Genomic DNA, 14,570 nt, shown 5'->3' on the forward strand with positions numbered 1-14,570 from the left:
TACCTAGGTACTAGGTACTGGTAAATGCCGGCTATAAATAGTACTCCATATTCCGAGACTACTACCATAAATAATTCGATACTTACTACGGAGTAGTATCATACTATATGATTAAATACTGTGGTATGAGCGCAGAACGATTTAAATTAATACGATGACAAGAATAGTACGTTGTGATTTCCGTATTTTCGAACCCCTGGCAGGCGGCATAATATAGTCCGCTGCAAACTCCGAAAACAAAATCACAAATAGAATAACTTCCACCAGCCATTGGACCAAGAAACTCTACATACAATCTCTCTAAATCCTAATAATATACCTAATCCACAAAATGACTTGCAAACACAAAATTGACACTAATCATATACTCTACCCAGGTGAAATCTAGTAATTCCATCTCCGCCCAGTGATCGGCGCCACGTGATCAGCCCTACGGGGCAATTTGGATGCCTGGCAATAGTTCATCCTCCGTACAGCGTGACTTGTCATTTGCTGTGCTTTGCTACGACGCATATTTGTGAAGAGGAATCTAGATCCATTCCGACGGATATCAATATCAACATGATGAGCCACACTTGATCCAAGTAACGATTAAACTTCGACCCAACAGCGCGACCCGCCCCGTTCAGTTCCAGATCCAGATCCAGATACCAGACCCCCTCCGCATCCAGTCAAACCACCACAGAGAATATCGACCAGGGCAGAGACAAGCAGAGCTTGAGAAAAGAGCATAGCTGTGGCCCTGCGGTCACTGCAGCCAAGCAGCATATATCCACCGCCAGCCTGGCCGGGCCACGCTTTGGCTAAGTCAAGTACACTCGGGCATAAGAGCCCTCCACCCGACAGACCAGAAGACCAGCGGACCAGTCGCAGACTTGAAGGGCACTGACACCAACGAATAACATAAATATTTCGTGATGCAATTCGGCAAAGCGATCGGGACGGCCTGTGCGTCGTTCGCGATCACGAATATCGACGATGCATTCGTGCTGGTCACGTTCTTTGCCGAGGCAAGTACACGCAAGAATACTAGCATCACTCCATTGAAGATTACAATCGGGCAGTATCTGGGGTTTACGGTTATTGTGGTGATTAGTATGATCGGGTTCGGCGTGTCGCTTGTTCTGCCTTCGGAGCCGATTGGGTTTCTGGGGTTATTGCCTTTGCTTCTGGGTGTTTGGGCTTTGATTGGGCTGATATTTGGCGGGGATGATGAAGACGAGGAGGAGGAAATGGAGGAGCAGGATGATGGCGATGCCATTGATCAGGAAGGCGAGAGGGAAGATGGGCAGACCGTGGAAGGAGATACAGGGAGGAGGAATATACGATCCAGATTGGGGTCATTCAAGGACATCTTCAAGGTCGCGTCGATGACGGTTATCAACGGGGGTGATAATATCGGGACATACATACCGCTCTTCTCGCAGGCAAAGGGTGCGGAGATTGCTGTCTATGTCGTTGTCTACTACATCCTTCTGGGAGTGTGGTGTCTGGCCGCGTGGCTGGTCATGAAGCAGAGGCATGTTCTGAAACTTGCGCAGAGATATGCCGACTATGTTGTGCCGTTTCTTTACATGGGGCTCGGCATTTACATTATTGTGAAGTCCGATGCTTATCCGTGGTCTATTGAACACATTGATGGGGATATCGCTTCTCATCCTGGTAGGCTTGTTATGGCGGTTTCTACGACCGGGCTGCTACTGTTGTGTATTGGTGGGATGGGGCTTTTCCAGTGGTGGAAGTGGAAGCAAGAAAAGAAAAATGCTTCCGAGGAGACGGGGGCTCAAATGCTAGACTCGCCATCCATTGATGATGGTCTTTCGAGGACTGAAGTTGAACCCCCCCTTTGACGATGAGACAAAGACTGCCGCTCAACACCCCGCCTCCGAGAATGACTCTCACACTAGGAGGGACGTTGATGTTACTTGATATTTTATGGAAAAAGAGATTTCTTTGACAAAATATCTTTTTAAAAGTCGTTTCCAAGGTGTCCATGCTTCCAGTTCATTGATCACCTCGCTAGGACCTCGGTCCTTGACTAGAAATATTTGTTTATAAGAGTTATTCATCGACTCGGACAGAGTTGTCCCATCTATCTTTGTGAAGAGACCTCCCACATTTTGCTTCAAAAATCGATGCTCCCCCGAATCCAACATGCTGTACTCAAGCACCGTCCGTCACCTACTCCTATTCCAAGATGCCTCGACAGAAGCGCAACACAGAAGCCCCTGAGCCAAGTAAAAAGACTTCCAAAAGAGTGCGAGATGAATCAGCTTCGAAATTAGTAGCCCCTCAGAAACGTCGAATTAGACAAGAAACCCCCAAGCAGAACCCCCCCGGTGGTCAGAGTCGATGGTAAATCCGGGCAGGTTCAGACTCGCCCTCTCGCTTGTCAAGGCCAAGGACGCGGGAGCGCCATGATCCTCTAATCACTATTTACAATAATGTTCCTGTGGGGTGGTCAACGAACGAGCCGGATATCCATGAAAAGTTAGCGCTAGTAGTCGATGTTTAAACTCGAGGTGTGCTAATGATGAGTTCGTACCACAGTGACATCTACGGCCAGATTGAGAGATGTCATGCAAGACTTGAAGAAGGAATTATGCCTGTTATCTTTGAAGCCAGACTCAAGATGTATGATGGGCTCAAGAAACAACGAGAGTAAGAGACACCCTATAGCAAGATACGCATCAAATACAAAGGAAAGAGAAGAACATCATCTAATATTTTAATTTTCAGGGATATGATTGCCGCGGAGCCAGGTCTATCTTGGGCGGTTATTTCCCGCATTGGAAGTTTGAAATCTATTAGAGAAGAACTCGTTGCGTCAGGAGACCATACCGAGCAACTTCCAAATGTGGATGCGATAATCGCAGCGTATCGATCTGGAGAGTTGAACTGGTGGCCCGGCTATGTGACATTTTGGTCAAAGGGCAAAAAGCTCGGCCGCGCAAAAAAGTTCGATGTTGATGAGTTCCTGGAAGTCAACAGGAAACACGATGGCCATAAAGGATTCTGGGTGGAAGGGGTGTGTTCTACTGCAACTCTCATTACTTACTAGTTGATGATGTTGACTATCCTTACAGCGCAACGGGGATGATCCATCTCCCAGTTATCTATCTGATATGATCTACCCCCTGTATCCTGAAGAGTTTCAGCACCCGGTGAGATTGTCATAATACACTTGATACATAGCTTGTCTAATTTCATCTCTTCCTCTTCAGGTTACCATTGACCTGCGCATTCCAGGCTCATTGGTTCACCAGCCCTATTATTGTCTTGACGATACGGGATCCACTGATATGGATATCTTTCAAGGAGATCCAGATATTCTACATACACAGGATCCTCATAATCAAGCGCCAGGTCTCGGCAGGGCAGTAATGAATACAAGCAACGGCCCGGCTAAGTTCCCTGGCGTTCTGATGGAGGCCGCAATGTTCCCAAGAATAGGAGACTTTCTGAAGTAGGGTGGCGCCATATGATCGCCGTTGCATCACTTCCAGATAACACGGGACACTTACACCTGTGCTCTACAAAGCAGGATCTTGACAATCTTCCCACTTTTGATAGAGACAGGCAGGCTACCCCGCCTTCTATACATTATGAATCGCCTGCGGCAAGCCTGGCCGCGACGCCTCTTCCGGCTCCACTGTCTCATACGCAAAAGGCGCGACAAGAGCAGATGGAAGCAGCAAGGATGTGCGGCGAGCTCGATGATGATGCATCCGAGTCGGAAAAGGATCCATCACGCAGACGTAGGCTTAAAGAAGCTACTACCCGCGCTACTAGAAGTATTCGGGGCATTTTTAGGTAGCTTTTCTCCGGATGAATACTTTTTTCATATTTCATTATTGAATCCATATCATGACATTCTCGTTTAACCTTGGAAAGTAACAAATCTAAGAGCCACGCCATAATGGTATCTCTATGCCATTTCAAGTCCCTATGTAGAATTCGGATTGAGGTTTTTTATTCCAGAGTGACCCACTGGTCTTGAGAGCGTAGATCCTGGGCGCCCTGCGCATGCGAGCCATCTGAAGAGACCTTCCTTGACCTCACGAGACTGAAACAATCAAAAAGGGGCTTGTATGTGATTATACAAGCACATATTAGATACACAGCCGGCTCAACTTCAGTCCATACGCTCCGGTGGACGGCAGACCATGTCACGTCATAGCTTTTGGTAGCAAAAAAGAATTGGAATCGTAGGATAGATGTGACGAGGCCACTAGATATTTCTCATAATTAGCACATGCGCTTTCCTTTCGTCGATTATCCGCATACTAACAGGCTACCAAGAGCAAATGTGAATGTCAACTGTATCTTGGTTATAAGTTTTGTGTGTAGGGACCATATCACCGGGACGGGAAGAAGAAGCATCACGACGTCGGTAATGATATTTGGTAGAGTAGATAAGGAAGAAACAGACTGCATATTCAAGCATTTACTACCGGGGATATCTTGATTCCAATTTGCCGCGAAAGGTCGACATACAAAGGAAACGAGGAGAATCTTGACAACGATAACGACAGCGAGAACCCATATCATCGCAGTACTGATAAGTCGCAATATTGTCGGGGCAAATAATCGACGATACAGGATGAGAATCGATATCTTCGGAAGATTGGCGATGACCACGTAGATATAAGCTTGCATCAGCCGAAATTTGCGTTCCAATATTATGAGGTTCGGATTTGTAGCCTTTAAATATGCTATGTGGTAACCGATGCCAGATAATTTCAGCTCGGCTTTGATTACACCGTTTCGTATTAGCAGGGCTCCAGTACAATAGAAGTTTGCTAATCCAACTGGCATACCGATAATCACCCCTGCAAGAGCAAGTTGCCCCATTAACGAGACAACAACCACGAGGTCGTCGAAGCCGAATTTCATTTGGCTCCTGTGTCGGACGAGAAGCCGAAGGCCCACGCAGATCACCTGAACGGGGATTAAGGCTATCGTAAGCACAAGCAGCTTTTCCCCTGAGTAATCCGCCATCCTGCCATGGCAAAGCGCTGATGGAGCGATAAAATCTGTGTCGGGATTCAAGCAGAGCCTCGAGGGGTTGGGGGTTGGCTTATCAGATATATTATTAATAAAGCGATAGAGATTCATACTACATGCTTACCATGGATGTAATTAGGGGTAGTTGGGAAGGTCGGTTAATGTTGTACGGAGTGTGGTATTCGTATAACTTGAAAGAGTCGAAGTTTGCAGTTCTCTCCAGTTATAAAAATAGCCCGGGATATTCCCAGATAGCTGTCATTCGTCACACATACGAGACGTATTCGGTAGGAGACGCTGCGAGTCTGGAAAGGCACCAATCGGAGTGTAAAGATAGGATTGTATCGCTTACTCCCAAGGCAAAGCATTGCACCTGATCCATGGATGTTTTTCACGGGTATATATCTGAGAAAACATACCCAAGTGTGTGTGTGATTCTAGCAGGAAATAGGTAAAGTTCGAGTTGTCTTCCATTTCTAAGTACCTTGGTACCTAGGTAGCTATATAAAAGTTTGATAATATTAATTTTCTTTTATGGGCTTGGAGAACCAGCGCTATACATTGTTATTCACGTGTCATCCGCAAAGATACCTAGCTGTGAACATCTTGACTAACATTCCAAGAAGCTTGGCTTCATGAGATTTCTTAGTATCAAATAAATAAATGATGCCATAAATGCGGACCAAAAAATTCCCTACTCGAAATTTGGAAGGTATCGGTCACTACAACAACGATCACAAAATCTACGCATCTAATACCTATCCGCCCCTTCGCAGACCCACTCAAACTTGTTTTTCTCGATATTCTGGGAATAATTTCGCGCTCTTTTAACTAGGAAAACTTTTCTCTTCCCGCAAAGCTTATTGCTGCGATACTATTCGCTCCCAAAGAATCAGCAAGCCGCAACGTAAAGATACCCGCCACTTCCGTTTCTTCGTAAGCACCCAATACCAGGTTAGATATGATATCCGAGAATAGTAGAAGGGTCATTCCACGTAGTCAGACCCAGAATAACCTAGAGCTATAGCTTCTGTGAAACCATGCTTGTTGGAAGCTCCGGTTCGCCGAAAGGTACCATCGATCAATACAACTTGACCATTTTTCATGATCCTCGTTTTTCAAATTAGCCAAGTCTCACTAACAATTCAATGTAACATGTTTGATACTACGGTATAGGAATGTGGATTTTACCAGTGTACCAGGCTCAGATCCTACTCCGTGGGATCCGTAGATGATGTTGGATTTCATCGAAGCTGGGTACTTTTCTTGTGGAATGATGACATGACAGCAAGATATTAGCCTATCAGAGATAAGGTTAAACGAGAGGAAAGAAGCTCCTGCTTACGCTGCGCGACACTCCTAGGACCATTGATCTCGATATCAATGCCATGTCATACCCACCCACTACTACTTCGAGCCAAGGCCCTTTATTAGGGAGCTTACTAATTCCAACTAAGATTCATCCCATGGATATAACTCAAGTGATCCATTCCTTGGTCTATTTCAAGGATCCAATTCTAATTCATCCAGCAGTATTCCATCACAGAATAGATTCGGTTGAGATAGATGGCGATTAGTGGCCGCCACAGTGTATATCCGACCACAGTAAGAGGAAATGATACAGCGTTTTGAATGTGGAGCACATAAATAGTAATATTAAGGTCATTTGGAAGTCAAAAAGTGCTCGTTGGATTTATAACTAATCATACTGCTGACGCCGAATTATTAATTGGTCCATATTATGACTAAGTATCATTGGTCTATAATGCTCACATTGAGGCAGTGTTTACATCCCGATAATGACCCCCGATCATAAGCGAGGAGCCCCAATTTCCCAAAAAAAAAAGTTTAACCTAATTTCAGTGAAGATAGTGCTCATGATCTTAAGTTAGTAGTTAATCTAGTAGAGTAGGTTCATAGTTGATAGTTGGCCATGCTAATTTAAAATTCTTCCATGGATTACATCGTATTGGAGATCGTTTATTCAATGAGCGAGACCAAGAAGCGTGTATGATCTGACAGAGGAAGATCAACGGTAACCTTCATCGTATTCTTCATGATGTAGGTCAGCTGGGAAATGGTTGGATTGGCGACAATTCCTACGGGATGCGATGGGCTGGCCGATAAAACGGCGAGCACGTGACGATAAGCGCAGCAACCTGAACCTCAACGGTCAAGCTTCACTTTTACCACCCGGACCTCCCACGACCCTCAATCACAAACCGGGTCGTCGGTTTGACATATCCTTGAAAATGGTAAGTATCTTATCATCTAATTCAAACCCTCTCGAAACCACTTTACCCGCTCGCGACCTGCCGTACGATTTTGCTAATCTCAACCTCCCCGCCATGAACAGGCTCGAAACAGCGAAAAGGCGCAGTCCATGCTGTACCGCTTTCGGGCGCAGCAGGCAGCGGACATGGGCATCATAGACGTCACCCGTACTCGACGACCAAAGGCCATCACCAGTATCGACGCGGTCCCCACGTGCGAGCGCTGGCGCGGCCAGGTCCTGAAGGAAGTCTCTCGCAAAGTCTCGCGCATCCAAGAGCCCAGTCTCAGCGACTACCAGATCCGCGATCTGAACGACGAAATCAACAAGCTCATGCGGGAGAAATGGGCATGGGAAATGCAGATCAAAAATCTCGGCGGGCCGAACTACATGCGCGGATCCGGTCGGGTCTACGACGACGAAGGGCGTGAAATACCGGGCGGTGGAAAGGGTTATCGATATTTCGGCCGTGCCCGAGAATTACCTGGTGTCAAGGAAATGTTTGAGGCGGCGGCGCGCCGGGGCAAGGGCCCTGCGGAGGAACAGGAGGGCGCTGGTACCGGTCGCGGTGGAGACATTGCGACCAGGAAGGTCGATGCCAACTACTTCGGTTATGGCCTTGATGAGGAGGATGGGACGCTGCTTGCATATGAAAAGCAGAAGGAAAAAGAAGCGGTGGAGCATTTACGTGGTCAAGGCGATGACGACGCTGAGGATGGCTGGGAACCACTACCTGGTGATGCCGGAGACGGTGTGGAATGGCGACTTCCTACACTCGACGAAGTTCAAGAGGAGATGGTCGACCGACGACGGAGACGCCTATTGGATAAGATATCCTAAGCTTCTTCCTCCTGCATAGGTTGAGGGTTTTTTTCTTTCTTCAGTTCTCGGCGTTACGGATTTTTCCGCGAAATATTCCATCTCGAGCATTGTTCTTAGTTCTTTTTTTGTGATACATCGACTTGGTCGTTCAAAAGATTATATTCTTGATTCACGGGGGGTTCTCTTTCGTTATATGTACAATACATTACTCGGAGCTGCTATTCACATCCGATCTGTTTTTCCGAGTGACTCTCTCTATCCTCAATGCCTGTGACATGCTCATCTGAGGTTTATAATCAGGGTCATCTCTTTGGCGCTTCTCTGCATCCAGGTCATCCAGTAGAAAGCGACCAAGGTCGCCCTGTCGCCATTTCTGGACGAGATGTAAAGCCGCAGAGTCGATGATGGGCACTCCGCCTTTACCAAGTAGCCCGGTTTTTCGCGCAAAGTTTTCGAGAAGGGGCATCACCTCATTCGTAGGTTTTGACCATCGCTGATACGCCTGCGCATCATGCAAGTTAATCTTGTATAATAGATAGTCCACAAGGGTGACAGGCGAGATGACCGCATCTTTGACACAGCCACAGAGCGCCAGCTTGAGCATATTTTCTGCGTCAGGTACATATGGCATGAAGACACCGGGTGTGTCAAGTACATATACATGTGCGCCACTGTCGCGCTCAATAATCTTCACCGGACTTGCGATTTTTCGAGTAATGCCTGGCTGACCACCGGTTTTCAGGGCTTTCGCCTTGCCCACGCCATGGTTCCTTAGATGATTTATTAACGTTGATTTGCCAACATTGGGCATTCCGACGACCATCACCCGAGATCCAGTCAGTTTATCTGGAGCGGCCGCGTCGTTTCGGAGGTGTTTGATTATTTGAGATACATCGGCGCGGGAGGCTGAGCTGGTGAAGAACACAGCACTGTTGGGATCGAAGCCACGTACTTTATTCTCTGTCTAGAATGGAAATTGTCAGTTTGCTGTAGGCATTATCCAGAAATGAAAGAATACGACTGACCACCTGCCGTGATGAAGATTTGGGGACGCTGCCAAGATCTCTCTTAGTATAGACGACTATGCGTCGCTTCTTGCCCAAAGCTTCTTCAAAGAGAGGGTTTATTGAAGTGACAGGGGCGCGGTAGTCTCGGCATTCGACCACATAATCGATTGTTGCGAGCATGTTCTTCATCTGGGTCAAACCGGCGCGATGATGTCCCAGGAAGTAGGACCTTGGTATTGCCCCGTAATTTGGAAAGACATGACGCGGTATAAACTGCGCCATTGTTGTGTAATAACAAAGGTCAGCTAAGTAAGATGATAGTCATTTCCGACTCCCAAGGTTCACCAAGCGAGTTGAAGGAGTGTTATCGAGCGGTTAACATGCTGCGGAAAGAAAATATTGCCAGTATGATAAAGGCGGCAGGGTGGGCGGTGTAACCCAACCTTTTTATGTACTAGCACTAACAACCTAGTTGAGACATCTATGATCGCTGTTATTGTGACCAAACATGACTTCAACGCTGACGGACAGTAATTATGGATACCTCAGGCTCCAGGGCTTAGCACAACTATCACTGCGGGCAAAGTCCCCGAAAATCACCACTGTCTCGTTAGCAGAGTTTGGCTGCCTCGAATGCATTGATTACTAGCCTACTATATCTCTCATGATAGCCAGTATAAGATCAATGTCATCGTTGGCGGCCAAACTCTTCATCAGGGAGACCTTGGTCTTCCAGTCCGATCCATTCGCGATCCATGTCATCGCCAGTCATACCCCAAATCTCCTGGTCCCCAATATCAGCTCTCGATCCGCTAGCACGGTGCGAGTTTGGCCTTCTTTCGGTATCTTTCGATAGTCTATTACTTTGTAAACCAGAATCATGCCCCAGTACACCATATTCACTCAATACTGGTCTGTCTTCATGTATCTGCTCGGTTTTCTTTGATTGGGCATCCTCGTCATCTTCTGGTGTACCCTCACGACAAGCCCATGCATCGACGAAGCGGAGGGCTTCGCGAGGCCACCATCGCTTCATTACCAGAAGACGGAACGGTACAAGAGCAATAATGAGGACAGGGAAAGCAGGGGCGCCGCGGGTGAGTGTGACAATGAAAATAATCACCGTAGTAACGATTTGCAGGATCGTATAAAGATGTATCGGAAGGTAAGACGGATTGCTAGGGGTTGTTTGAGCATCGGTTGATATTGACTGTGTGCTTTTCTGCAAGGATTGGGGAAGGGGCGGAAGCTCAGATGGCGGAGTAAGAAGGTAAAATGTGCGATATAGGATAGGACTGTGTGCAATAGTCATTAGCAGGGTCTTGTACCAGAGTTAGTTCGAGCTGTCTGCTTACTTGACCGACAGGCTTTGCTCGCCCATGAAAAGAAACAATCCAGCTAGAACGCTAGTAGGCGTCAAGCCCAGGACTTTCATGAATGGTGGACTGATAAACAAGAGGATAGCGCCAGAATGGAGAAAAGCGGACCATCTTTGCTCGTATACTCGTTTCACATCGCGTGTTTGGACCTTTTCCTCGCCATCCACGATAATGATTCCCTCTTCTTTCTCTGTGTGCATCAAGGACTCCGAGTGTAGCGGGGCCTGGGGGAGGAGTCCATTTGAAGGTGGGATGCCCAGAATGCCACACAGTGCCGTAGTCGTGCCCAGAAGGACTATATCCCAAGCAAATCCGCCTGGTTTTCGCGTTCCATATCGATCAATCGTGCAGATAATCGAACTGACCTCATGATCGAAGAAGAATAGGACTGTTATGATAAGCCCAGGGATAAGAGATGCAAAAATCCACTGTGTTGGCAGTTTCCAAAACTCAACGAAAAATATTTCTCGTTCTGGGGAGGTTGGCCGGAATGAGTCGCTGACAGCCAGGGTCATTTTGTCCAGGTCAGCCAGCTCGCCAACATGAGGTAGACCAATGAATATTATGATGGATATAGCAGCGGCATATTCCGTGAGACCGAGACGAATGTATCGATGAAACAAGGGTTTCCAGCTCTCAGCCGTAGAAAGGAATATGGCAAGCAGCATTGTTCCCACGGCACCGATCACGGCGTAGAGAAAAGCGGCAAAGGAGAGACTTTCATGGGCTCTCTCAAGCTCTTGGATGGCTTTGTGGAAATAGATGATGCTGTTGAGAAGAGAAAATATCTCCGTTGCAAACGTCGTCACATAACGCATGGTCCAGTCGTGGGCATTGATTATCGCCAGGACATAGTGCATCCACGCCGAATGAATCAAAGACCATGCCATGAATGGCAGGAATGGAATCTTGATAGAAAAAGAGCGTCAGTCATTTCTAAAGCAAAGCATAATAGCGGTAGCTATTAGTACATACCTGGAATACTTCGTCACACAACGAATAGATGTTCTCCGCCAAGACAGAAAACGGGCCAGTGACGCCGAGAATGGTGAGGGGTTGAATGGAGAACCTGAAGTTCAGGAATCAGTCTCTTGGTAACCACACCTTGTAAAAACCTGCCCTGCCCAATCAAGAGTACATACACTGAGAATATGATGCCGCATAGTCCGGTACTGAACACCACTTCGATGGTGCCCCAAGTCTTGCCCGTCAACACGTAGAGATCACTGGCGAACGTGATACCTGGCAGAAGATTCGTGAAGAAGACGTAGACAGCACTGGCAAAAATGAGTTGGTTGAACACAGTCCAATCGGATTTCCATCGTCGGCGTAGATTGACGATATCTTGCTTCACTAGGCGAAATGGACGCAGTGGTCCACCGGCCGCCACGGAGCCACGCAGCACCCGTAAGGGCCGTGGTGTGTGCTTAGATGGTGTGATAATTGAATGGGCATCATCTTGTTCATGAGGTTGATTGTTGCTTGTTCTTCTTCGTCGGCGTGGTCGTGACCGTGACCGTGATCTCCGGCGAGCAGACGAGATTCGTGTGGACGGAGGGCGGAAAGCTGATATCAATGACATTGTGCCCTAACTTTTGAGCAATCTGGGACCAGAGAAAGTTGCAGTTTGAATAGTAATGTGAAGATCAAGAGCCCTGGAGGCCCTGAGAAGCTGTCTATGACTGACGAGGCGAAGTGGGTCCTTGGCTGTTGAACAAGAACTGGGGAGATCCAATCATTTCACCTTGTGTCTTCCAGCTTATCAGGATCTGTGATTATTACTACTTTGGTTGTTGCTAGTAACTATGTCAGTATCTGTAATCTTAGAGTTGGTGAACATATCAAGGTTAGTATACGACTCGGTATCTTCCCTATATCCTACCGAGCGATATACTTGAGCTTTTACTGCAGGTGGCTATCATAAATACTATCTGACAACCATAGGCTAGTAGCGATCACAAAATTCCTGCCCACCGGCGTCAAAATCATGATTGGTCACGAGGACGATGATCATGGGTGTTCCTGTCCCCAATGACATACTAGATTTACTTGTGAACCATTTAGTAGTTACTGTCAGTATGAGCTGATTCATGGAAAGAAAAATTAAATCAATATTACGCTCCATATACGAATCAGGTAACAGGCTCGGGGTATCATAAAATGGAAGCAAAACAAGGAACAATCTTCAAGCAGGGGCGGGCAATTAACCTTGCCAGGTTCCACTAGCTTCTTCCATTTCCTCGCGGTGGGGAATGATGGACTCCTTGATATCGAAGACTTTGATAAGCTCTAGCCAGGTGTCAAAGTCGAGACTGAAGATAGCCTGGTGCTTCTGGATGCCCTTTTGTTGAGCTTCGTTGGGTTCGTATGGTTTTGAATGCTCTATTTCATAGTCAGTTTATCGAATCACGAATATAAACCAAATAGCAATTTCACTCACGAAGTGTTGGAAGGTTGCGACTGTCCGTGTTGATGCCTGCGTGACCATCACGGACCAAAAAGCTCACATAGAACAGATTTTCAACACTCTGTCCAAAAGATCGCGGGTTGATACAGAATTTGAACAGAGGAATACCCCCATCATCGCACACATTGTGCTTGTCCATAACAGCCTGAATCACTTCTTCTCCCGGGGCATCACTCCCATACGTGTCCTCCAGTTCCTTTTGTGCTTGCTCTTGGCTGCGCGCTTGTGTAAAGGACAGCAATTGGCCGATGGTGGAACACATCGCTGTGAGGTTGTTATCCTCTTGTCCAAGGTCTTCTTGGACTAGATCGTTAGGCCTAGTAAGTTGTGAAGGGTCAGGGCGTTCTGTCGCTCTGCGCTGCGTGAGTTGTCGCGTGCGCTTCTCTACAGAGAGCGGGCCCAGCAAGAATCCCGACACAGTCGGACGAGAACTAAACGGGAGGCAAGCTTTGCGGCCAAGCCAGTCCCAGTTCATTGCATCTCCATCGTCCTCGCCATCGCTCGCATTGGGGTCTCTTTGGCTTTGTCGGTGACGCTGGCGCTGGGTTGGGGTGATAGTTGTTCCAGGCCCCCGGCGCATATAAGAGATACATTTGGAGACAAATTCATCGACATCGATGCCAGCACCGGATTCGCCGACCGCGAGCTGGGCGGTCTTTTTATGAGAGAGGTCGGCTGCGTTGACCAGGAGTCGCGAGTCGAGGGTGGCATCTGAGGTCTGTTTGACCTTCGTGTAAAGGTGGTTTAATTGTGTAACGGTCTTGACGATTCCATCGTTGCCAGACTGGAGATACTCGCCTCGCGAGTCTGGGGCCCGTTAGATGGGTCGCTGGTCTCATCGCGACGAGTGCGCATAGGAGGGGAGTGGAGGGGAAAGCGTACCGTTGAACGCGCTTGTTAAATCTCTCAGGTCCTTGCGAACCTTTCTCCGCTCGTTGATATCTTGATCAGGATCGTAGAACTTGTTCTTCCCAATGCGTTGCGACGAGGGAGTTTGGGTGTGAATGTTGGAAGTGCGATCGGTGAGGCGACGCCGTTTGCTGTGGCTTGGGGGCGCCATTTGCGCTCTGGATCTTTTGTTGATGGCTTGTGGTCGAGGGTTCTCTTTGTCCGAGGAGGATCCAGGAGATGTAGGAGGACTGGAGTTGGGGGCAGATTGTTCATCCAGCTGCGAGTGAATTTGAACGATTGGTGCCATAGTTGATTGGCGCTAACAGGCGCCAGCTGTGAGAGAAGCAAACAAAGAAGTGATGCGAGATTGGATTCGGAACCAAAGATTTAAGAGAATGGTGTCCTGTTGTTTGTTATAATTATTCCCGCAGGTTTGCAGACACTCCGTAAGTTGAAAGTTGAGAGATCGCATTCCCGCAATTGTTCAGTCGTCGCGTCGCGTATCTCCGGCACGTATAGCTCACGTGATACCGTGGGGTTGGTCCACCATCATGGAGGTTCAAGTTGGCAAGAACTTGTAGTTGAAAGCTCGACCTGTACTTAGATACTAAGTATTACTAATAGTAGGTACTAATTAGTAGGGCTTGAGAGGTTATTTACGTTTATTTTTTCTCTTATTTCCTTGCTAAGGGAACTAATACAATGTTCCAAATATTTGGCACTTT

General features: G+C 47.4%; 7 protein-coding genes across 7 annotated transcripts; 3 read left to right on the plus strand and 4 right to left on the minus strand.

The window, feature by feature from the left end:
• Nucleotides 1-917: 917 nt before the first annotated feature.
• On the plus strand, nucleotides 918-1,850 carry N7533_004148 (Cadmium resistance transporter; the record flags this gene model as incomplete). Its single annotated transcript, XM_057100798.1, has 1 exon — nucleotides 918-1,850. The coding sequence occupies one exon, from the start codon at nucleotides 918-920 to the stop codon at nucleotides 1,848-1,850; it is 933 nt and encodes a 310-aa protein (XP_056960428.1).
• A 347-nt stretch (nucleotides 1,851-2,197) lies between these two features.
• N7533_004149 (uncharacterized protein) lies at nucleotides 2,198-3,470 on the plus strand (the record flags this gene model as incomplete). The annotated part of the gene is made up of 5 exons (XM_057100799.1): nucleotides 2,198-2,355; nucleotides 2,551-2,661; nucleotides 2,740-3,028; nucleotides 3,087-3,164; nucleotides 3,225-3,470. 5 exons carry the CDS (start codon nucleotides 2,198-2,200, stop codon nucleotides 3,468-3,470), a joined length of 882 nt encoding a protein of 293 aa, XP_056960429.1.
• An 805-nt stretch (nucleotides 3,471-4,275) lies between these two features.
• On the minus strand, nucleotides 4,276-5,001 carry N7533_004150 (uncharacterized protein; the record flags this gene model as incomplete). The annotated part of the gene is made up of 1 exon (XM_057100800.1): nucleotides 4,276-5,001. The coding sequence occupies one exon, from the start codon at nucleotides 4,999-5,001 to the stop codon at nucleotides 4,276-4,278; it is 726 nt and encodes a 241-aa protein (XP_056960430.1).
• Nucleotides 5,002-7,259: 2,258 nt separating this feature from the next.
• N7533_004151 (pre-mRNA-splicing factor ISY1) lies at nucleotides 7,260-8,119 on the plus strand (the record flags this gene model as incomplete). The annotated part of the gene is made up of 2 exons (XM_057100801.1): nucleotides 7,260-7,262; nucleotides 7,364-8,119. 2 exons carry the CDS (start codon nucleotides 7,260-7,262, stop codon nucleotides 8,117-8,119), a joined length of 759 nt encoding a protein of 252 aa, XP_056960431.1.
• Nucleotides 8,120-8,306: 187 nt separating this feature from the next.
• Nucleotides 8,307-9,390, minus strand: N7533_004152 (putative GTPase MTG1; the record flags this gene model as incomplete). The annotated part of the gene is made up of 2 exons (XM_057100802.1): nucleotides 8,307-9,065; nucleotides 9,127-9,390. The coding sequence occupies 2 exons, from the start codon at nucleotides 9,388-9,390 to the stop codon at nucleotides 8,307-8,309; spliced, it is 1,023 nt and encodes a 340-aa protein (XP_056960432.1).
• Nucleotides 9,391-9,796: 406 nt separating this feature from the next.
• N7533_004153 (uncharacterized protein) lies at nucleotides 9,797-12,069 on the minus strand (the record flags this gene model as incomplete). The annotated part of the gene is made up of 4 exons (XM_057100803.1): nucleotides 9,797-10,403; nucleotides 10,464-11,395; nucleotides 11,463-11,556; nucleotides 11,630-12,069. The coding sequence occupies 4 exons, from the start codon at nucleotides 12,067-12,069 to the stop codon at nucleotides 9,797-9,799; spliced, it is 2,073 nt and encodes a 690-aa protein (XP_056960433.1).
• Nucleotides 12,070-12,690: 621 nt separating this feature from the next.
• N7533_004154 (uncharacterized protein) lies at nucleotides 12,691-14,152 on the minus strand (the record flags this gene model as incomplete). The annotated part of the gene is made up of 3 exons (XM_057100804.1): nucleotides 12,691-12,869; nucleotides 12,928-13,761; nucleotides 13,837-14,152. The coding sequence occupies 3 exons, from the start codon at nucleotides 14,150-14,152 to the stop codon at nucleotides 12,691-12,693; spliced, it is 1,329 nt and encodes a 442-aa protein (XP_056960434.1).
• Nucleotides 14,153-14,570: the final 418 nt, after the last annotated feature.

This window comes from Penicillium manginii (genome assembly GCF_028828005.1).
Source record: "Penicillium manginii strain IBT 31320 chromosome Unknown utg000004l:1.0-7231830.0:1.0-7236170.0, whole genome shotgun sequence".
In the NCBI taxonomy this organism is placed as follows: domain Eukaryota; kingdom Fungi; phylum Ascomycota; class Eurotiomycetes; order Eurotiales; family Aspergillaceae; genus Penicillium; species Penicillium manginii.